A 24,886-nucleotide genomic window follows, 5' to 3' on the forward strand; every position below is an offset into this window, starting at 1 on the left:
AAACTCTTCCTGTCTTCCTCTCTTATGTTCCATGTTTCTGCCCCATACAGTGCTGTTAGCACAATCACTCCTTCATACAATCTAATTTTAGCATCTATTCGCAAATGTCAATTTCTCATTACACTTTTTAATCAACCAAGGCATTTACTTGCCTCTCTCACTCTATATTCTACCTTTACCTCCACTCCTCCCTTTCCTGCCACATTTGTACCCAAGTATCTAAAGCTATCCACTTCCTCCAGTCTCTCTCCCTTAAGACTCACTTCCAATTTGCTGCCATCTTCTCCCCTTGTACACCTCATCACCTTACTTTTACCCACATTTATCTTCAACATCCTTCTTTCACACATCTTCCCAAACTCCATCACTACCTTCCATAATCCTTCCTCTGATCCTGTCACAAGTGCAATGTCATCAGCAAACAACAACTGGCTTATCTCCCTTTTTTTCTCTAATTTCTGGAACCATCACCAATCCCTGACTTATTACCCTTGTGTTTACCTCTCACACCACACTATGCATATATAAATTCAACAGCCAAGGCAACATAACACATCCCTGAAGAGTTCCACCTTTACCTCAATCCACTCATTCTCTCCATTTCTAATTCTACCACAGACTCTACTACTCTCATAAAAACACATCACTGCTCTTAACAGCTCTCCTCCTATCCCATATATCTGCAATACCATACCTCCCACAGTGTCTTCTTGTCTACCCTTTCATAAGCCTTTTCCAAATCCATAAAGGCCCAAAAAACATCCTTACCTTTTCCTAAAGCATTCTCACATATCTGCCTTACCACAAAAATCTGATCCATGGAACTCCTACCTCTCCTATACCCTCACTATTCCTCACCAATAACTCCCTATTCCTCTCAAAACCCTCCCATAAGCCTTCCCAACTCCACTCAACAAATTGATCTCTCTAAAACTACTACACTCACACTTGTCCCCCTTTCCCTTGCAAAATGGAACTATATAGGTGCTACTACAGTCCTACATTAAACTTCACCAGTTAGTCCACCATCACTGTGCCTCCTTTTTAGACACTTCGCATGACACCCATCCAACCCAGGTGCCTTACCAGCTCTCTTCATTTTAATCAACTGCTTTCACCTTATCTTCCCTTATTTCTACATTTTCCTCTTTCATCACTTATTTTCTTAGTGCTTCTCACTGCAATTACCTTTCCCTCCCTATCCTCCTTTACATTTAGCAACTCCCTAAAATATTCTGCCCATTTCTTCCTTTATCATCTCTCCAACTGTGCCCTTTACCTTTTCTTTTCTACTTGATTCACCTCCTCTTCCTCTCTCAATTTCCTTCCAAAATATATTTTTATTACTTTCAAAAAATTGTCACACTTTTACCTCATTTCACATATGCTCTTCTCTTTGCCTCTTTTATCTTATGCTTTACTTCTCTTTTCTTTGTACCTCTCATACGATTCTCTCATCCAATTTTGTAACCAATATGTGAATGCTCATTTCTCTTCTACAAGCTTCTTTGCTTCTTCATCCCACCTTTTATTTCTTCTCATCCTCCTTTTTCAACACACCATCTTTGCACACCTTGTGACGACTCCCTCCTTGAACCATCCCCGTTGCTCCTCCACTCCTAGTTCTACTCTATTGTTCACTTCCTCCCACTCTTCTCTCAGTTTCTTCTTGTACTCCTCCTTTAAGCAGTTTACTCTATGCACCTCCCTGTCTTCTGTCCTTTTCCTCCTTCTCCATCTGTCCTCCATTCTCAACTTACCTTCACACCACAAAAATTACCTCACCCCTTAGAACATGCACATCCAAAACTCCTCCTACTCTTCTCCTGGTTACCACTATATAGTCCATTAAAGCCCTATCTAACACCCTTCCATTCACAACCCTCTCTCATGTGTACTTATGCTTGACATTCTTCCTAAACACTGTATTTGCTATCAACTCTCTTTCTAAACACATCTCCACCATCAACTCTCCACTATGATTTTATCCTGGAACTCCACACTTCTCAACCACTCTATTGGTTCATTTCCTACCCTAACAATAAGGTCTTCCAATACCACTACACTGATATTTCTGCCTAAACCCACTATGCATTCATTTCAATCTTCTCACTACCAGGCCCATATGCACTTACAAAAACCCATATCTCCTTTCCCAGTTTCACCTTCATCCACATTAACCTTGAAGAAACCTCCTTCCACTCCACACATTTACCTCTCTCTTCATATACTAGTATTGCCATGCCTTCTCTCCCTCATCCTCTTTTCACTCCTGACACCTTCCCAACTACACTCCCAAACTCAAACTTGCCCCTCCCTTGCAACTTAGTTTCACTCAGTGCCAACACATCCATCTTTCTTCTCACAAACATACTGCCTATTTCTTTGTAAGAGGCCGGTAGATAGAAGTAGACATTTAGGTAGATAGAGGGGTAGGTGGAGAGGAATGTCAATTTTATATTAGGTTGCTATGATACAATGGCCGACTGCAAGTTACAGAATTGCAAAGAGTTGCATATTCCAGCTTACCGTCTGATATTTGTACATACATACATACATATACCAAGGCTTTTTCCCCCTTCCAAGGGAGGTAGCCAAAAAGGGAAAGGCATAAAAACACTCCCACCCATTTCATCCCTAAATACACTCCACACCCCTCCCACCCTTCCTCTCATCCGAGCACCTCCCGGACGACGGGCCACCCCCGCACCCCGCCCACCGCCCCGGGTCAGAAGCAGTGCCGCAAGACACAGCACATCCACAGCGAGGCCGCCTCATTCAATCGGCGACCCCCCCTCTCCGTCCCCCTTTGCATATAAGGCGAGGACGGGGAGAAATCCCTTCGGGCTGCGTCAAAATTTACTCACACACACCACCCCACCCCCCACTTCCCCGCCCATTCCTCCTCATGCAGTCACAACATCATCCACACACAACCACTCCCCACTCACCCCCGCCCTCCGTCCTCTCCCCTCCCCCCCCAACAGACACTCCCCCCTTCCCCAAAGCCCCCCCCACCCCATCCCTCCACCCCACCCCAGGACGTCCCCCCATGTCCACCCCTTCCACATCCGCCCTCCACACCTCCCCCACCAGCCCCTCCCCACCCATCCCTTCCATGTGTCCAAACCATCCCAACACTCCCTCATCAACCCCATCTCCCAAATCCCCTCTCACCCCTGTCCTCCTCCTCACCTCCTCACTTCTCACTCTATTCAGCCTAGCAACCCCCACCATACCTCTCAGACACCTCATCTCAAACACATTCAAACTCCTTCTCTCTTCCCCTCCCATGCTCCACGCTTCCGCCCCACACAGTGCTGCCGGCACAACCACTCCTTCATACAGTCTCCTCCCCGCATCCATTCCCAAATGCCCACTCCCCACCACACTCTTCAAACCACCAAGGCACCTACTCGCCTCTCCCAATCCACGTCTGATATTTGTAAATATAGATTAGGATATCGAGAGGTGCTGATGTGACTGAATGTAAACAAAGAGCTCGTTCTGCTTGCGACAAATTGCTTGCGTAAACAAGATTTCTAGTGACAGTATAACAGTCTTTCTGATTGGCGAAAAGGGTGGAGGAGAAAAATTATTGGTGTATGGGGGTAAAGTCACACCCTAAAAGGGTGGCACTTATTTGTAACATTCAAAGTTATTGGATGAATTAAATAGTGACATAGAAGCAGAGGCAGCTTGGTGGGATGTAATAGGATCGCTGGGGAAGTCCCTTGGTGTAATTGGAAGAACCAAGTGTATTATATAGAAGAAAATAAGACGAGAAAACTATACCTCCATTTTAATTCAACCCATCAAGAAACTTTAACTCTGATTATAGAAGATTTAGTGGAAACATATTTTAGAGAAGAAGGCATGGGCCCTACGGAATAATAACACAAGTGACTAAGTGCTAGTGGTAGTGAGGCTAACAGTTGTGGCAGCAGTGGGACGAACCTCCTCCAAAGTGATTACACAAACTTGCTCCGAAGTAACTACAAGACTGAAGCAAGATAAGTCTATGGGTACACCAATCTACAGTGCACGCAACCATAGCTACGCAGTGCACAACCAAGGGATGAAAAGATGAGGAACAAACGGTCTACAACACTGCGAGCAACTACTACAAGGGGCCTACAAAACGATCTTAAGGCAGTGAGCAACGAGGCTGATGAACGACGAGGCTCTGACGAAGGACGTCAAGATTGACGTATGCAAGGAAGACTACGTGGAGACAGTCAAGTCATATCAACTACTGAAAGTATGAATAACACAGTACTTAGGCATAAGATTCATACACACACAAGTACACATACCAAGACTTTTTCCCCCATACAAGGGAGGTAGCCAAAAAGGAAAAGGCATAAAATCATTCCCACCCATTCCATCCCTGAATACACTCCACACCCCTCCACCCTCCCTCTTATCTTAGCACCTCCTGGATGACGGGTCATCCCTGTACCTTGTCCACTGCCCTGGGTCAGAAGCAGTGTCGCAAGACACAGCACATCCACAGCAAGGCTGCTTCATTAAATTGGCGACCCCCTCTCCATCCCCCATGCATAAAAGGAGAAGACGGGGAGAACTCCCTTTGGGCTGCGTCAAATTTTGCTCACACATACTACCTCACCCCCTCATGCATCACATCATCCATATACAACCATTCTCCATTCACCCGTCTTCTATCCTCTCCCGTCCTTCCTCAACAGACATTCCCCTCTTCCTCAAAGCCCCCTTCACCCCATCCATCCACCTCATCCTAGGACGTCCCCTCATGTTCACTCCCTCCACATCTGCCTTCCATACATCTTTTACTAGTCTTTCTTCACTCATTCTTTCTGTGTCCAAACCATCCTAATACTCTTTCATCAACCCTATCTCCCAACTCCCTTTCCACCCCTCTTCTCCTCACCTCCTCATTTCTCACTCTATCTAGCCTAGTAACCCCTATCATACTTCTCAGACACCCCTCATCTCAAACACATTCAAACTCCTTCTCTCTTCCTCTCTTATGTTCCATGTTTCTGCCCCATACAGTGATGTTGGCACAATCACTCCTTCATATAGTCTCCTCTTAGCATTCATTCCCAAATGTCTATTTCTCATTACACTTTTTAATCCACCAAGGCATTTACTCGCTTCTCTCAATCTACACTCTACCTCCACCTTCACTCCACCTTTTCCTGCCACATTTGCACCCAAGTATCTAAAACTATCCACTTCCTCCAGTCACTCTCCCTTAATGCTCACTTCCAGTCTACTGCCACTTTCACTCCTTGTACATCTCATCACCTTACTTTTACCCACATTTATCTTCAGCTTTCTTCTATCACACACTCTCCCAAACTCTGTCACCAGCTTCCTCAATTCCTCCTCCAATCTTGCCACAAACGCAGTGTCGTCCGCAAACAACAACTGGCTCACCTCCCACTTTTCTCCATCTTTAACCATCTCCAATCCCTGACCCACTACCCTTGCATTTACCTCTCACACTACCCCATCCATGTATAAGTTGAACAGCCAGGGTAACATAACGCATCCTTGACGAAGTCCCACCTTTACCACGAACCACTCACTCTCTCCATTTCTAATCCTGACACAAGCTCTACTACTCTCATAAAAACTCTTGACAGCTCCTAGAAGCTTTCCTCCTATCCCATATATCCGCAAAACCTCCCACAGTGCCTTTCTGTCTACCCTGTTGTAAGCCTTTTCCAGATCCATAAAAACCCAAAAAACATCCTTCCCCTTTCCTATAGCTTTCTCACATATGTCTTACCACAAAAATCTGATCTACACACCCTCTACCCGTCCTAAATCCACACTGTTCCTCACCAATTACTCCTTCTGTTCCTCTCCTAATCCTCTCAATCAAGATCCTCCCATAAACCTTCCCAACTACACTTAGCAAGCTAAACCCTCTGAAACTACTACATTCACACTTGTCCCCTTTTCCCTTGTAAAGTGGAACTATACAAGCACTCCTCCAGTCCTCTGGCACTCTACCTTCTCTCCAACAAACATTAAATAACCTCACCAACCTGTCCACCATCACTGTACCTCCTTTTTTTAGACATTGTGCATGGCATCCTTCCAGACCAGGTGCCTTACCTGCTCTCATCATCTTAACAACTGCCTTCACTTCATCCTTCCTTATTTCTCCTCCATTTTCCTCACTCATCACAGTCATTTTCTTAGCATTTCCCACTGCAGCTATCTTTCCCTCCCTATCCTCCTTCACATTTAGCAACTCCCTAAAATATTCTGCCCATCTTCCCCTTACTGCCTTCTCTTCCATTATCATCTCTCCATCTGCACCTTTTGCCTTTTTTTCTCTACTTGATTCGCCTCCTCTTCCTCTCTTAATTTCTTTCCAAAACATCTTTTTATTACTTTCAAAATTTTCTGTCATACTCTTACCCCATTTCACATCTGCTCTCCTCTATGCCTCCTTTACCTTTTGCTTTACTCCTCTTTTCTTTGTACCTCTCATATGACTCCCTCGTCCTATTTTGTAACCAATCTGTGAAAGCTCGCTTCTTCTCTTCTATAGGAAAGGGGAAGGATGTTTCCTCATCCCACCATTCACTACCCTTCCTTCTATTTCCTCCTGTCCTTCTTGTTCCACACACCATTGTTGCACACTTTGTGACTCCCTCCTTGAACCATCCCCATTCCTCCTCCACTCCTAGCTCAACTCTATCCTTCACTCCCTCCCACTCCTCCTTCAGCTTCTTCTTGTACTCCTTCATACTTCCAATATTAATATCCCCAAATTCACAGGGAAGTAAATACCCAAATAGATACCTTAATTGTGAGCAAAAATATAACAGATGAAAAAAGGAAAATAGAAATTTTAAAGAAAAATATAGATCCTGAGAAGGGTAGAGCTAGGTTTATCATAAATTTCCAGCATGCTGCTGCTTTAGCCCATACCAAATCCAACCCGAAAAGCAACAGCACACATTATCATGCATAGAGCCCCTGACCCAGGCGGACAACTCATCCACAAGATGACCAGCAGGCAGATAATTCATCCATCGACAGTGGCAACTGAGAGACAGACAAAACATCCCATTGGCAGGCAACATTGATTGGCGTTATGGCATGACATGTTGCCATATCCCTTTCTTGTTATGTATAAATTGGCCAGCTTGACTTTGAGCATTATTCTTCTGAAGAAGCCACTTGGGCAAAACTAGTTAGGAATAAAAGTATTTCCCTCAGCCCATGTTCCTTTACCTTCTATCCAAAAATACCACAGAAGAAAAGTGTCTTAGAATTGTCCAAAACAGTAGAAAACATGTTTTTGTAATAAAAAAAATTCTGTGGACGCAATTCTGGATATTTTCCAACCATTCTGTAATAATTGCATTGTGGTAACTAGGTGGATCATGAAAAGCAATTGAAAAAAAATAAAAAAAAATGTTAATGTGGTGATTGATTAGTGATCAAATTATATGTCATAGATCAGTTTGTTATATATGTTCAGTATGAAACCAGTGATGGGAGCTAGACACATATATTAGGGAGTGAAATAATGTGTCATAGACTCAGTTTGTTATATATGTTCAGTATGAAACCAGTATGGGAATTAGACACGTATCATACATAAAGGGAGTGAATGTTACGTTCACGTTACTAGGAAGCTCAGTTATCAGTATGTGTTTTGCGCTCATTCTGTCAGCATCCAAGTATCACTTGTGATCACTCATTTTCCAAACTTGTGTTCAGATGTATTATTTGTGACTTTTTTTAGTGCAAGAATGTTCCCAAAGAAAAAAATGCAAGCAGACAGGGTTAAGAGAAGAAATCACCACAGAAGTGAAACAAATCATTGAGAAGTGAGAACATGGTGTGAGCATGGCTGACTTAGCACACACACACAATCGGACTACATCAACAATTTGCACTATCCTCAAGAACAAGGACAAGATTAAGGCTTGAAAGAGAGTGGTAAGAATATCTATGCAATGGCCATGAATTCCTGATAATGTTGAAAGGTTGCTTCTCATATGGATCAATGAGAAGCAAATGCAAAGCATCACTATTAACAAGAGCATCATTTGTGAGAAGGCGAAAGTAATTTTCACGAACTTCGTTAAGAAAATGCCAGGAGCAGCAATGGACAAAGAAGCATTCACGGCAAGCCATGGGTGGTTCAAGAAGTTTAAAAGAAGAACAGACATCCACAGCATTTTGAGGCATGGTGAAGCTGCAAGCTCTAACACAATGGTCTATCAAATTTGACATATGAACAAAGATTGGAGATTTGTTGACCATCTTTAGAATTATGAAAGGAATGGAAGCTCTTGATAGAGATGACCTATTAAAATGGGACAAAAGAGAAACAAGAGGACACGCAAAGAAACTAAAGAAAGACAGTTACAGAAGAGACCTGAAAAAGAAGTTTCCCAGACAGGGTAATTGACGTCTGATACAAATTGAACAGTGAAACAGTTAATGCCAGAAATATACACGAATTCAAAAGCAAACTAGATGTAGAGAGATACAAAAACAGGTCAACATGAGCATAGCTCCAGTCCTGTAAAATACAACTAGGTATATACACCAAAAATTCTTGGTGTAACATACAATACATCCATGTCATTCAAACAACACATCACAAACATAAAAAATAAATGCACACCTAGACTCAACACACTTAAATCAATCACTGGAACAACATTTGGACAAAACAAAGAAACTAATACTACAATATACAAACAATGCATATGCTCAGTGATGAATTATGTGAGTCCAGCATGGGCCCCTAATCTCAGTGAGACACACCTCAACACCCTTCATACCATAAAAAGAGTGCCTTAAAAACAATTACAGACTGCACATATACAACAGCTACAGACCATCTACACTATGAAACAAAAGTCCTTTAAGTCAAAGGTCACATTGACATGAGAGGCACACAAACACTGGCTGTAGCCTCCACAAACACAGCACACCTGCTACACTACATAGCAGAACACCCACACACACCAAGAAACATAAAAAACACACACTCAAATACCTATAGCACACATTTTCTTCTCTTCCTCCAAAACCACCAAATACCAGCCTCCAGAAACATATTCATAACCTCATCACTCACTGCTCCATTAACACACTAAAAGACAACACATTGCTGCATGCCAGACCCCCTGATATCCATCCCTCTGAATCCTCTCTCCCATGATAGGACAGAGTCTACCTGGCCAGACTGCAATGCGGTCATCACCCAACCCTTCTAAGCTACTAGGAGACTGGATGACTACATTGTGGACAAATGCCCAGGATGTAACACTTCACCACATAATATTCAACACGTCATGGAAGACTGCATTTACACAATCACGCATGCAAACAACACAACATACACTCCATAAAGGATTTATGAGAAAACCCCATTTTGACCATGGCATTCCTTGGGGAGACAGGGCTGCTTGGACAGACAGTCTAGGGAACAACAACAATTCCAACTCATTCCATCATTTACATCATCTTCCATCATCTACATCATCTCCCCTCTTCCCTCCCTCTTATCTTGGCTCCTCCTGGATGATGGGTCATCCCTGCATCTTGTTCACTGCCCTGGGTCAGATGCAGTATTGCAAGACACATCACATCCACAGCAAGGCCATTTCATTAAATTGCCCCCCCCCTCTCTGTTCCCTCATGTAGAAAAGAAGATGGGGAGAGATCCCTTCGGCTGCGTCAATTTATTTCTAATACATACAAATAAAGCATTACAAAGGCGGAGCATGCCAACAGGAGACCTTTTGGTCCATTACTAGGTCGGATGCAAAAAAGAAAATATAATGATAAATAAAACAAATAAAAAATAAAATAAAATAAAAACTATAATATAAATAATAATAAAATAAATGCATAGGTATAGTTAAATAACAAACAGGTAACTACATACATACATATACCAAAGACTTTTCACCCCTTACACGGGGGGTAGCCAAAAAGAAAAAGGCATAGAAAATACTCCCACCCATTTCATTTCCCATATATTCCACTCCCCTCCACCCTCCTCGAGGCCCTCCCATCTTGGCACCTCCTGGATGACGGGTCATCCCTGCATCCTGTCCACTGCCCTGGGTCAGAAGCAGTGTCGCAAGACACAGCATATCCACAGCAAGGCCGCTTCATAAATTCAGCGACCCCCACTCTCCGTCCCCTCATGCAGGAAAGGAGAAGACGGGGAGAAATCCCTTCGGGCTGCGTCAAATTTTTCTCATACATACTTCTTCATCCCCCATCCCCCACCCACTCCCCCTCATGCATCACAGCCTCATCTATACACAACCCTTCTCCATTCACCCCTATCTTCTGTCCTCTCCCGTCCTTCCTCTACAGACATTCCTCTCTTTTGTAAAGCTCCTTTCACCCCATCCATCCATCTCATCCTAGGATGCCCCCTCATATTCACTCCTTCCACCTCCGCCTTCCACACTTCTTTTACTAATCTTTCTTCACTCATTCTTTTTATGTGTCCAAACCATCCTAATACTCTTTCATCCACCCTATCTCCCAGCTCCCTTTCCACCCCTCTTCTCCTCCTCACCTCCTCATTTCTCACTCTATCTAGCCTAGTAACCCCTATCATACTTCTCAGACCTTTCATCTCAAACACATTCAAACTCCTTCTCTTCCTCTCTCATGTTCCATGTTTCTGCCCCGTACATTGCTGTTGGCACAATCACTCCTTCATATAACCTCCTCTTAGCATCCATTCCCAGATGTCTATTTCTCATTACACTTTTTAATCCACCAAGGCATTTACTCGCTTCTCTCAATCTACATTCTACCTCCACCCCCACTCCTCCCTTTCCTGTAACATTCGCACCCAAGTATCTGAAACTATCCACTTCCTCCAGTTTCTCACCCTTAATGCTCACTTCCAGCCTACTGTCACTCCCTCCCCTTGTACATCTCATCACCTTACTTTTGCCCACATATATCTTCAGCTTCCTTCTTTCACACACCTTCTCAAACTGTCACTAACTTCCTCAATCCCTCCTCTGATCCTGCTACAAGTGCAGTGTCATCAGCAAACAACAACTGGCTCACCTCCCACTTTTCTCCATTTTCTTTAATCATATCCAACCCCTGACCCACTACCCTTGCATTCACCTCTCGCACCACCCCATCCATGTAAAGATTGAACAGCTAGGGTAACATAACACATCCCTGATGAAGTCCCACCTTTACCTCAAACCATTCACTCTCTCCATTTCTAATCCTAACGCAAGCTCTACTACTCTCATAAAAACTCTTGACTGCTCTTAACAGCTTTCCTCCCACAGTGCCTTCCTGTCTATAACAATAAATCGACAGATTAATAATAAATGAAAATCAAGCAAATAATAATAAACAGACAATAACAAATAAATAATATACACTCACTATCCGAGTTACGACCTGTGCGACTTACGTCCACCCGTACTTACGACCACATTCAGCAGATGCCTACATGCACATATTATGAGTTTACTGGTTTACTGTACGTTTGCACGTGGCGTCCAGCATCCCGTGCGACAGTTACGGCAGCAGAGCACAGCATCTCACCAAGGTTGCGCTGTCTGCCATAATCATGGTATTTCTACCATAATTTAGTGTGTGTCTACCATCTACCATATGATGTCTACCATATACCATAATTTTACTGGAATTGATATTATACCGTATTTCGATTCCCAGTTCCCACCGATAATCAGGGCAGGTGGGAATGGTCAGAAAGGGCAGTTTTGCCAGATCGGTGATACACGCTTCCCCGAAAGCCAAGACAGAGTCGGTTTACAGTAGTCCTGCATTCGTACTTTTCATTCTGGTTCGAGTTCTCTATTGGTCGAAAGTCGAAAGCTGTAGTGTACGAACATGGATACAAATAGCTTTAACCCAAGTCTATGATATTCTTGGAGTTCTGAAGTATAATATCTTATATTCAATAAGACAATATATCTCACTGTACTATTCCATGCATAAAATATTTATTTGATGAAATAAATATTTGCTATGATATTATCGTTCTTTTCTTACGAAGAGAGACCGAACGTTTTCGCATGGGAGGCGACAATTGAGCCCAGTGCATAGAAGCGAATCTTGTACTTGTTTTCATGTACATTTGAGGGAATTATTTTAAATGTTATTAAGCCTTTATTACTTCAACCTCTTTTTATTAATTATGCCTTGACCAGCGGATACCAATGGATCCCCCATGGTGCCTCGCCAGACCTACTGCCTGATCTTTCCCTCGACCGTACGCACGAAGAAAGTGTAGATGGCGTGCAACCAAAAAGTGGATTTTAATTTTTTTGTTTTTTTACATGCATATTTTCTATTTTCTATATTTTGTATATTTGTGTTCATTTGTATTTTCGGTCTCTAATAAGAATCCTGTGTCACATATTTTCTTTCTTTACCCTATCCTATTAATTTATTATTATCAATTTATTATTTAGTATAACAATCAAAGAGTATTGGATATTTTGCATACACTGAGAATGTTCTACAATGAGACCACAAACGAAACATTTGAGCTGGATTTACGCTCTGCATCATATGTCCTTGAGTATACACCTCGAATGTATACGGTCCGAGTTACGACCGTTTCGACTTGCGACCGGTTGGTCGGAACCGATCTAGGTTGTAACTCGGATAGTGAGTGTATAATAAATGGCAGTCATTACAGCATATTGCTTCGGTGTTTATCTACACAAATCTTAAAGCTTCGGACTGAACTACATTGCAATGCATATAGTTAAATAATAAACAAACAGGTAAATAGTAAATAATAATAAATCGACAGATTAATAATAAATGAAAATCAAGCAAATAATAATAAACAGACAAATAATAACAAATAAATACATGGATGGGGTGGTGCGAGAGGTGGTGCGAGAGGTGAATGCAAGGGTAGTGGGTCAGGGATTGGAGATGGTTAAGGAAAATGGAGAAACGTGGGAGGTGAGCCAGCTGTTGTTTGCGGACGACACTGCGCTTGTGGCAGGATCGGAGGAGGGATTGAGGAAGCTGGTGACAGAGTTTGGGAGAGTGTGTGATAGAAGAAAGCTGAAGATAAATGTGGGTAAAAGTAAGGTGATGAGATGTACAAGGGGTGAAAGTGGCAGTAATCTGGAAGTGAGCATTAAGGGAGAGCAACTGGAGGAAGTGGATAGTTTTAGATATTTGGGTGCAAATGTGTCAGGAAAGGGTGGAGTGAAGGTGGAGGTAGAATGTAGATTGAGAGAAGCGAGTAAATGTCCTGGTGGTTTAAAAAGTGTAATGAGGAATAGGAATCTGGGAATGGATGCTAAGAGGAGACTGTATGAAGGAGTGATTGTGCCAACAGCACTGTATGGAGCAGAAACATGGAATATGAGAGAGGAAGAGAGAAGGAACTTGAATGTGTTTGATATGAAGTGTCTGAGAAGTATGATGGGGGTTACTAGGCTAGATAGAGTGGGAAATGAGGAGGTGAGGAGGAGAACAGGGGTGGAAAGGGAGCTGGGAGATAGGGTGGATGAAAGAGTATTAGGATGGTTTGGACACATGGAAAGAATGAGTGAAGAAAGACTAGTAAAGGAGGTATGGAAGGCAGATGTGGAGGGAGTGAACATGAGGGGACGTCCTAGGATGAGATGGATGGATGGGGTGAAGGGGGCTTTGGGGAAGAGGGGAATGTCGGTTGAGGAAGGACGGGAGAGGACAGAAGACAGGGGTGAATGGAGAATGGTTGTATATGGAAAATGTTGTGATGCATGAGGTGGATTGGACGGGGGAATGGGGGTGAGGTAGTGTGTGTGAGCAAAATTTTTTTATGCATCCCGAAGGGATTTCTCCCCGTCCTCTCCTTTATATATGGGGGGACGGAGAGGGGGGGTCGCCGATTTAATGAAGCGGCCTTGCTGTGGATGTGCTGTGTCCTGCAACAGTGCTTCTGACCCAGGGCAGTGGACAGGGTGCAGGGATGACCCGTCATCTAGGAGGTGCTAAGATGGGAGGGAGGGTGGAGGGGTGTGGAGTGTTTTCGGGGATGAAATGGGTGGGAATGTTTTTGTGCCTTGTCCTTTTTGGCTACCCCCCTGGTAAGGGGGAGAAGAGCCTTAGTATATGTATGTATGTATGTATTACAGCATCTTGCTTCAGTGTTTATCTAAACAAATCTTAAAGCTTCGGACTGAACTACATTGCACTGCTTCTGCAGGAAGTTTATTCCATTCATTAACTACACAGCTGGCAAAGTTGTTTCTACCCACTTTCAAATTAAATCTATTTCCTGACAGTTTGAGACCATTTCTTGTCAGATTCTCATTCACTGTGAAAATTTTGTCACTTTTGATATTGTCAATTCCCTTTAGAATCTTGAACTGTATCAAGTCACCTCTGAGTCTTCGCTTTTTTAGGAAAAACAGATTCATATGTTTTAGTCAATTTTCATATGATTTATTTTTTATATTTGGAATCAGTTTTGTGTTTTGCCATTTTACTTTTTCCAATCGGTCAATGTCTTTACTGAGATTCGGTGACCATATGGAAACAGCATATTCCAAATGTGGACGAACTAATGATTTATAGCTTGTTAATAAGAGATGGGCTTTTGAAGTCAAAAGATCATGCAATCAGTCCTAGAATCTTATTTGCTTTCTCAGAGGCTGAAATACACTGCTTAAATGATTTGAGATTGTTACTGATAATTGCACCAAGATCCTTTTCACTATCAACTTTTGTTAACAAATTTCCAAATAACTTGTAATTGTACTTACTGTTATTTTACCTAAGTGCACCTTGCATTTACTTGTGTTAAATCTCATTAGCCACTTTTCAGACCATTGCTGTAGTGTCTAAATTTTCTTGAATATCTAATTGATTTAAATGATCATTTGCCACTCCACACAGTTTTGTATCATCAGCAAATCTGGAGACAATAGATTTTAGTCCGTCGTCTATAACATTTTTATATACTTTGAATGGAAGTGGCCCAAGAACGGAACCCTGAGGAACTCCACTTGTAACATTTTTCCATCTAGAAGTTTCTCTTATTCAACCAATTTTAAGTCCAACTTAATAGGCTACCATTTACTCCGTGTGAAGCTAATTTAATTAGTGTTCCGCTGGTCTTTTCTTGAGGGCTTTCAGGATCTGCAGTCCTCAATTTCTGGACCAAGAAATTGAGGTGATCAAATGTCAACTTAAGAAGTTGGCATATCCACCTTGGTTTCTGGACCAAGCCCTCAGTAAGGCTAGGGCCAACCATTTCAAAACTTCCGTCCCCTCTAGTTATCACCGCTCCTTTAAAGATATCTTAAAAATTCCCTATTATAAAACCATCAGTTCTTCTACTAAATTGTTTCTTCATGAACGTCTCAGTATTACCTATCACTATCCCAACACTGTGCGTAAGCAAATTGTGAATGTTCAACAAAAACTGAAGGAAGTAGAGTCACCCAGTGTTTATTGCTTGCCCTGCCAAGATTGTGATTTGGTGTACTTGGGTCAAACCGGGAGAGACTTGAACACTAGATTGGCAGAACATAAAAGGTCAATTAGGTATGGGCAAGAAAATTCGGCCGTATTTCTTCATGTCAAAAATAAGAATCATTCTTTCAACTGGGGTAAGGCCAGATTAGTGTTCAAGTCTCACTGTGGTTTCTGGAGAAAAATAGTTGAATCAGCATTGAGGAATGTCCCAACATTAATATTTCTAAAGGGCAGTGGACTCCTGACATTATTGCATCTGCAGCAGTGAGTAGGCTCGTACGAAGCTTACAACCCCCCTCACCTCACCTGCCACCCCATTTTACCCCGTGTCTGAGTAATGCCATCAGTCCATGTTCCCTCTCTTTTCTGTGTTTCTGTAGCTTATAAGTCCCCTTTGTCCTCTGTCTTATATACTTTCCTGAAGAGGGCTACAGTTGATAGCTGAAATATAGAATCTTCTTTCATTCGAAGTTTAATTTCTCCATCTGTGGGTTTCTTGTGTCATATATATATATATATATATATATATATATATATATATATATAATATATATATATATTATATATATATATACATATATATGTGTATATATATGTATATATATATGTATATATATATATATATATATATATATATATATATATGTATGGCTAGAGTGGTATAGGTAAATTCCAGGAATATGTATATATATATGCCAATGCTCTACCAACTAAGCTATCAGGACTCTAAAATTCTCCAACCTGGGAATTAATCTCATTCCCCAAGGGTCTAAGTCAACTGCTAACTGCCGTCCTAACTTAATTTTTGCAGAGAATTAAACCCAACTCGTAGATCGTGGTTAAGCTGGTACAAAGCTATGAGTTGGGCTTAATTCTCTGTAAAAATTAAGTTAGGACAGCAGTTAGCAGTTGACTTAGTCCCTTGGGGAATGAGATCAATTCACAGGTTGGAGAATTTTATAATCCCGATAGCTTAGTTGGTAGAGAGTCTGCTTTGCTTTCTTGCAAGACTCAGTTCAAGTCTGGGGACGACTGTCGGAATTATTAGTAGTAGCACGTGTCTTGGGGGTATCAAATGCTGTATGTATGTGTACTGCCATCATGATTGTTTCTGTTGGTGCTTTTTTGATAATTTCAGAGAGCTTAATGTCTGGATGAGACAGGCAGAGAATGGTGTTAGGAATTCAATCTTAGAGTGTTTATTTTGTGATGTATGTTTCTGTACAGATACATTTTCAAGTACAGGTGGTAGGTTGTTGAAGTTGTTTGAGTAGTATGAAGCTAAAGTTGCTTTCCTGTTGCATTTAGATAGCTGTGCTACTTATTGTGTTTGAGGATTCCTGCATAAATTTGCATGCCTATCATTTTCATGTGTTGTTCTACAAAAAGGATTTTGGTGTTTACATATACACATTCTAATTCAGTGCATCCAGTTATTGGTCTTTTGAATTTGTTTTGTGCTTTTTTAGCTATAAAGAGCTATACAAAGTAAATGAAGTGGATGGATGGGGTGAAAGAAATTAGTATAAGCAAAGGAATGGATCTGGGGATACTGACAGTGGACAGAAAATTCTACCCTTCAGAAATATTCTGTTTCAACATCATTCACTCTCAACAGAACTGAATTAAGTCTTAAAACTAGTTGACATCCTCAAAATTGTGACTAAATCATAAGAACATCCAAACTCTTACAACCTGTTATCACAAGAATTAGGAGAAAAAACAAAAATATTTGATACATACTCTGGTGAGGTTACAGAATTTCTTGAAGTCAATGGTGAACTCTCAGGCGTATTCTCTGCATTCTCACGATTGGCTCGCATATCACGAGTTAACATTCCTGTCCGCACAGGTTCCTCTTTTCCTTCACTTAAGGACCTTCGTTCAACCTTACAGAAAAAATACATAGTTGATTACATCTTTAGTTTATGCAACAACTTACTGCACAATATCATAAACTGAGAGATCAATGATGAGCATGTGTTAGGGGTGGTTGGCATCAGCAGTGGCAAGAATCAGCACTTCTTGGTGAATTGGCTTTTTTTTTTTTAAGGGATGCAACATTTTGCCGATGCCAATTCAGTAATTCATCTATTATTCATTGTTCTGGTGGTTGCATAGGGCCATGCAGCATATAATTTGCTACATGAGATACCACTACCAAATAATCATTGCTTTATTTTATTTTCACATAGCATCACAACCGTAGGGAATAAGGTGGCTAGGAATATGCTGTGGTAGTGGTAAACCTACACTGCTGTCTAGTGCCATTACACACATTTTGGAAATATTATGCAGAGGCCCTAAAATCTGTAGACATGAGGAGGTATGACTGGAGAAACTTTTAAAATAGTAGCACAAGTCTAAGTAAATGTTAGAGCAAATTATATTAATTTTCATGCAAAGGTGATAAGATCTGCAGACACAAGGATGTACGAACAGAGAAACTTTTCAAATAGCAGCACAAGTTGGAGTAAATGTGAGAAAATTATGTTAATTTTTAATCTTATTTTTGTATTACTTATATAAAATTAAACTATATACAGTATATATATATATATATATTATATATATATATATGTATATATATATATACATATACCAAAGGATTTTTCCCCCTACATGGGGGGTAGCCAAAAAGAAAAAGGCATAGAAACCACTCCCACCCATTCCATTTCCTATATATTCCACTCCCCTCCACCCTCCTCCCTCCCTCTTATCTTGGCACCTCCTGGATGACGGGTCATCCCTGCATCCTGTCCACTGCCCTGGGTCTGAAGCAGTGTCGCAAGACGCAGCACATCCACAGCAAGGCCGCTTCATAAATTCGGCGACCCCCCCTCTCCATCCCCTCATGCAGAAAAGGAGAAGACGGGGAGAAATCCCTTCAGGCTGTGTTAATTTTTTTTCTCATACATACTTACTCACTCCCTATCCCCCACCCACTCCCCCTCATGCATCACAGCATCATCTATACACAACCCTTCTCCATTCACCCCTATCTTCTGTCCTCTCCCGTCCTTCCTCCACAGACATTCCTCTCTTTTGTAATGCCCCTTTCACCCCATCCATCCATCTCATCCTAGGACACCCCCTCATATTCATTCCTTCCATCTCTGACTTCCACACTTCTTTTACTAATCTTTCTTCACTCATTCTTTCCATGTATATATCTTTCCATATATATATATCAGATAATTTTTATGACAGTTGCGCAAGGATTCGAACCTGCTGCTCAAGACGCCAAAGAGGCCCCATGACTGCCGCCTTACTCCACTCGACCACTGATGCTTAAAATTGTATGAACTCAGAACACTACTGGTTCTCGAGATTGAGAAGGTCGCTAACTGCAGCCCTGATTCTCTTTTTACCATACGACCAAGCACATTTGTGGGAGGGGTAAGGACCGGAATGAATCCCTTTCACGCTTCTCGCCATTGTAACCATATGAGAAATTCGCTAGTGAACAGCAACATCAATCAGATAATTTTTATGACAGTCGTGCAAGGATTCGAACCTGCTGCTCAAGACGCCAAAGAGGCCCCATGACTGCCGCCTTACTCCACTCGACCACTGATGCTTAAAATCATATGAACTCAGAACACTATATATTACAAAGGATTACAAAGGCGGAGCATGCTGACAGTAGACCTTTTGGTCCATATCTAGGTAGGATAAAAAAAAAAAAAAAATAATAATAATAATAATAATAATAATAATAATAATAATAATATATGAATAAATAAAAAAATATAATAATGTACATAACAAATAGAATACATAAATAAATGCATAGGCATAGTTAAATAATAAACAAACAGGTAAATAGAAAATAATAATAAATTGACATATAACTAATAATACATGAGACATGAGAATCAAACAGACAAGTGATAACAGAACAAAGAAAGATAATATAAAATAAACGATAATCATTTAAGCATCTTCCTTACGTGTTTATCTAAATGATTCTTAACCCCTTCCATACGGTGCCGCACACGTAGGCGTCATGGACTTAGATCTCGGTGGCAGCAGCCAATGCCAGCCGTACGACGTGTCGTAATAATACTCGCATCATAAAATATAGTCACCGCTTATATCGATCGTTCTCTCTTCACCCGTGAATTTTGATAACCATAGAAAATGCGATTACAAAAGAATTAGAAAGAATGTCATTATGGAGGGGCGACTACAATAAACATAATCAAGACGCCAATATGGCAGCCTCGCGAATACACTCGCTCCCCATGACGCCTACGTGTGCGCCACCGTATGGAAGGGGTTAAAGCTTTGAACTGAACTACATTGTACTGCCTCTGCAGGAAGTTTATTCCATTCATTAATTACACGGTTGAAGTTGTTTCTACCCACTTCCAAACTGAATCTATTTCCGGACAGTTTGAGACCATTATTTCTTGTCTGATTCTCATTCAGTGTGAAAATTTTGTCACTTTCGATGTTGTCAATTTCCTTTAGAATTTTAAAGACCTGTATCAAGTCACCTCTGAGTCTACGCTTTTTTAGGGAAAACAGATTCATATGTTTTAGTATATATATATATATATATATATATATATATATATATATACATACATACATATACCAAGGCTTTTTCCCCCTTACAAGGGGGGTACCCAAAAAGAAAAAGGCATAAAATCATTCCCACCCATTCCATCCTTAAACAGCAAAGTTTCTACGACAGAAATTAAGCGAGAGTAATATGGCAGTAAATCATCTCGGTGTCTATGGACTTGGTCACTTTTACGAGGATATGATAAATCAGCAGACAGATTTGATCCTACTTACTCCACAGCAATTTATATTAAATTGAATCATACAAAATTTCTTGGTGTATTTTGACAAGTAAATACATAACAATATATCTTTATGCATTTTGAAAATAATAGCTATGATTTTGACTCATGTTTAGATGATTTGCTGCCAAATTCATAATCACACGAGTCAAATTTTTGAGAAAAAAAAAAAAAAAATCACCGTCACGGATATTGCCTCCATGTTATTGTGGCAAAATAGCATGTGGTTGATACTTTAGGGACTATATGGGGCGCCCCTATGGACCAGAGCCACAAATTTTGTCTGTGATAGAGGAAGTCTCTGTTCACAGAGAAATGATGACACCTTTTTATACTGTGACTGTCCCTCTGTTATGCTGGAACCCCACCCCTTGTTACTGTCTTCTACCATTTCTCTGAATATTCATTTCCTTTTTTTTTTCTTTTTTTTTGCCTCACCCTGTGGTGGGGGAAAAGAATGCTGCCACCAAGTCTTCCCAAATGAGTCATATGAGACAACAACAAAAATGGGACAGGGATAGTACTAGGAATCCTGCTACCTATTGCCCCAAAGGGGACATACCTAAAAAAAAGTAAAGGCATAAGAGGTTCTAGGAGTTTTCCAACCAGTACCCTACGATTTGGATCTTTTAATGTGCATGGATGTGGTACAGATGAGAGTAAAAGGGAAGAGATAGGCAGTATGTTCGTGAGAAGAAAGATGGATGCGTTAGCATTGAGTGAAACGAAGTTGAAAGGGAGGGGCAAGTGTGAGTTTGGGAGTGTAGTTGGGAGATTCTCAGGAGTGAAGAGAGGACGAGGGAGATAGGTAAGTGAAGAGATAGGCAAGTGTGTAGTGGAGTGGAATGTTTCTTCAAGGTTAATGTGGATGAAGGTGAAACTGGGAAGGAAGATGTGGGTTTTTGTAAGTGCATATGGGCCTGGTCTTGAGAAGAGCATAGAGGAAAGGGAGGCTTTTTGGATGAGTGCATAGAGGGATTAGTGAGAAATGTCAATGTAGTTGTATTGAGAGACCTTAATGCTAGGGTATGAAATGAACCAATAGGCAGAGTGATTAGGAAGTACGGAGTTCCGGGAAAAAATCATAATGGAGAGTTGGAGATGTGTCTCAAAGAGAGTTGATGATAGAATATGCAGTGTTTCAAAAGAAAGTCAAGCATAAGTACATATGAGAGAGGGTGGTGGATGGAAGGGTGGTAGACAGAGCATTAATGGACTATATAATGGTAACCAGGAGTATAGTAGGAAGAGTTAAGGATGTACATGTGCTAAGGGGAGTGGGGGAATATCAGATAATTTTTTGGTGGAAGCTAAGCTGAGAGTGGAGGATAGGTGGAGAAAGAGGAAATGGGCAAAAGGTAGGGAGGCTCTTAAAGTGAACTGCTTAAATGAGAAAGAAAAGGAGGAGTATAAGAAGAAGCTGTGGATGGTTCATGGAGGGAGCCATAAGGTGTGCAAAGATGGTATGTGGAACAAGGAGGATGGGAGGAAATAGAAGGAAGGGTAGTGAGTGGTGGGACAAGGAAGCAAAGAAGAGTGTAGAAGAGAAGAAGAAGGCTTTCATAGATTGGTTACAAATAAGGATGAGGGAATCATATGAGAGGTACAAAATAAAGAGAAGTAAAGCATAAGATAAAGAAGGCAAAGAGGAGAGATGTGAAATGGGGTAGGAGCATGACAGAAAACTTTACATACATATAGGTACATACATATACAAAAGGCTTTTTCTCCCTTACAAAGGAGGTAGCCAGAAAACAAAGGCATAGAAACCACTTCCACCCATTCCTTCCCCTACATACTCCACTCCCCTCTACCCTCTTATCTTGGCACCTCCTGGATGACAGGTTATCCCTGCATCTTGTCCACTGCCCTGGGTCAGAAGCAGTGTTGCAGGACACAGCACATCCACAGCAAGGTTGCTTCACTAATTCAGTGACCTCACATCTCTGTCTCCTCATGCAAAAAAGGAGAAAACAGGGAGAAATATGTTTGGGCTATGTTATTTTATTTCTCATACATACTCCCTCATCCCCCATCCCTGAACAACTCCCCCTCATGCATCACAGCATCATCCATACACAACCCAAACATTGCAAACTACAGCTATTCACACAACACTATACCCGACATCTGGAAGCATGGTAAAATAATCACCATTCCAAAACCGAACAAAGATCCAACAATCCCAACATCGCACCGTCCAATCACACTTCTCTGCACCCCCTCTAAAGTCATTGAACGCCTAATACTTAAACTTGTCACACCACATATTCCCCTTGCTGACTCACAACACGGTTTTAGGCCACTACACTCCACAAACACTCTTCTGACAAACCTCACACAAAGAATTTTAGATGGCATCAATTCAGATAGGCCCCACCAAAGAACACTTCTTATAACATTAGACATTAGTAAAGCTTTTGATGCTATCCCCCGCCACAACCTAACAAATAAAATATATAACACAGACATGCACAATAACACCAAAAGATGGCTGGCCAATTATCTGGCAGGTAGGAATGCTTACGTGTCATATAATGGCCAATCATCGCACATCAGAAACATTAAGAATGGAGTACCACAGGGCTCAGTTCTATCCCCCACATTATTTAATCTATACATGCATGACTTACCCACACCAGACACCTCAGAAATACAAATCTCTTCCTACGCAGACGACATAACAATCACATGCACACATCGTAACACAGACAAAGCTGCAGAAATAATCCAGCCATACCTTGACACACTCAACACATGGTTCATCACAGACTCAAAATAGCTCCAACCAAATCTACAGCAACACTTCTCACCAACTGGACAAAAGAACACAAATACATACCTCATCTCTACATCAACAACACTCTAATACCACACACAAACACACCGAAAATTCTTGGTGTAACATACGATACATCCATGTCTTTCAAACAACACATCACAAACATAAAAAATAAATGCACACCCAGACTTAACGCACTTAAGTCAATCACTGGAACAACATTTGGACAAAACAAAGAAACTAATATAACAATATACAAACAATGCATACGCTCAGTGTTGAATTATGCGAGTCCTGCATGGGCTCCTAATCTCAGTGAGACACACCACAACACCCTTCAAATCATACAAAACAAAGCCCTAAAAACAATTACAGGCTGCACAAATACAACACCTACAGACCATTTACACCATGAAACAAAAGTCCTCAAAGTCAAGGACCACCTCGACATGAGAGGCACACAAACACTTGCCGCAGCCACCACAAACACATTACACCCGCTACACTACATAGCAGAACACCCACACACACCAAGAAACATTAAAACAACACCCAAAGACCTTTATCACGCACAGATACTCTTTTCTCTTCCTCCACAACCACCAAATACCAGCCTCCAGAAACATATTCATAATCATATCACTCACTGCTCCATTAACACACTGAAAGACAACACACTGCTGCATGCCAGACCCCCTGATATCCACCCTTCTGAATCCTCTCTCCCACGAAAGGACAGAGTCCACTTGGCCACCCAGCACTTCTAAGCTACCAGAAGAGGCTGGATGACCGCATTGTGAACAGCTGCCCAGGATGTAACACTTCACCCCATACCATACAACACATAATGGAAGACTGCATTATACACAATCATGCACGCAAACAACACAACATACGCTCTATAAAGGATTTGTGGGAAAACCCAGTTTCGGCTATGGCATTCCTTGGGGAGACGGGACTGCTCGGACAGACAGTCTAGGGAACGACAACAACAACAACAACCCTTCTCCATTCCCCCCTATCTTCTGTCCTCTCCCATCCTTCCTCGACAGACATTCCTCTCTTTCCCAATGCCCCCTTTACCCCATCCATCCTTCTGATCCTAGGTCACCCCCTCATGTTCATGGCTTTCACCTCTGACTTCCACACCTCTTTTACTAATCTTTCTTCACTCATTCTTTCCATGTGTCCAAACCATCCCAATACTCTTTCATCAACCCTATCTCCCAACTCCCTTTCCACCCCTGTTCTCCTCCTCATCTCCTCATTTCTCACTCTATCTAGCCTAGTAACCCCTATCATACTTTTCAGGCATTTCATCTCAAACACATTCAAATGCCTTCCTCACCAATTACTCCCTCTGTTTCTCTCCTAATCCCCTCTCTCTCTCTCTCTCTCTCTCTCTCTCTCTCTCTCTCTCTCTCAAAAAAAAAAAAAAAAAAAAAAAAAAATCTTAGTAAAGACTGAGTTAGTTTTAGGTTTTACTATTAACTTAGGATTAAGAAACTAATTAATAAATTTTACATTCTGCACATGTGTTTGATTAAAACAATGTATCAAATGATTCAAGTGACTTGAAGTTAGTACATACATACATACATATACCAAGGCTTTTTCCCCCTTCCAAGGGAGGTAGCCACAAAGGGAAAGGCATAAAAACACTCCCACCCATTTCATCCCTAAATACACTCCACACCCCTCCCACCCTTCCTCTCATCTGAGCACCTCCTGGATGACGGGTCATCCCTGAACCCTGCCCACCGCCCTGGGTCAGAAGCAGTGTCGCAAGACACAGTACATCCAC

At 41.5% G+C, this 24,886-nt stretch overlaps 2 protein-coding genes across 2 annotated transcripts in view; one reads left to right on the forward strand and one right to left on the reverse strand.

The window, feature by feature from the left end:
* prel (preli-like) overlaps positions 1–24,886 on the forward strand; it is a 358,444-nt gene that overhangs the window by 235,884 nt on the left and 97,674 nt on the right. The gene's annotated exons all lie outside the window — the stretch shown is intronic.
* The window catches only part of LOC143018165 (uncharacterized), a gene marked incomplete at its 3' end in the record, with an annotated part of 324,170 nt that overhangs the window by 204,071 nt on the left and 95,213 nt on the right, over positions 1–24,886 (reverse strand). The window contains 1 exon segment of the mRNA XM_076173326.1: positions 17,230–17,375. Within this exon segment, the coding sequence (XP_076029441.1) occupies positions 17,230–17,375 (146 nt within the window).

The sequence above is a fragment of the Oratosquilla oratoria genome, chromosome 34 (assembly GCF_046742065.1).
Source record: "Oratosquilla oratoria isolate Oo_2021 chromosome 34, ASM4674206v1, whole genome shotgun sequence".
Taxonomy (NCBI): domain Eukaryota; kingdom Metazoa; phylum Arthropoda; class Malacostraca; order Stomatopoda; family Squillidae; genus Oratosquilla; species Oratosquilla oratoria.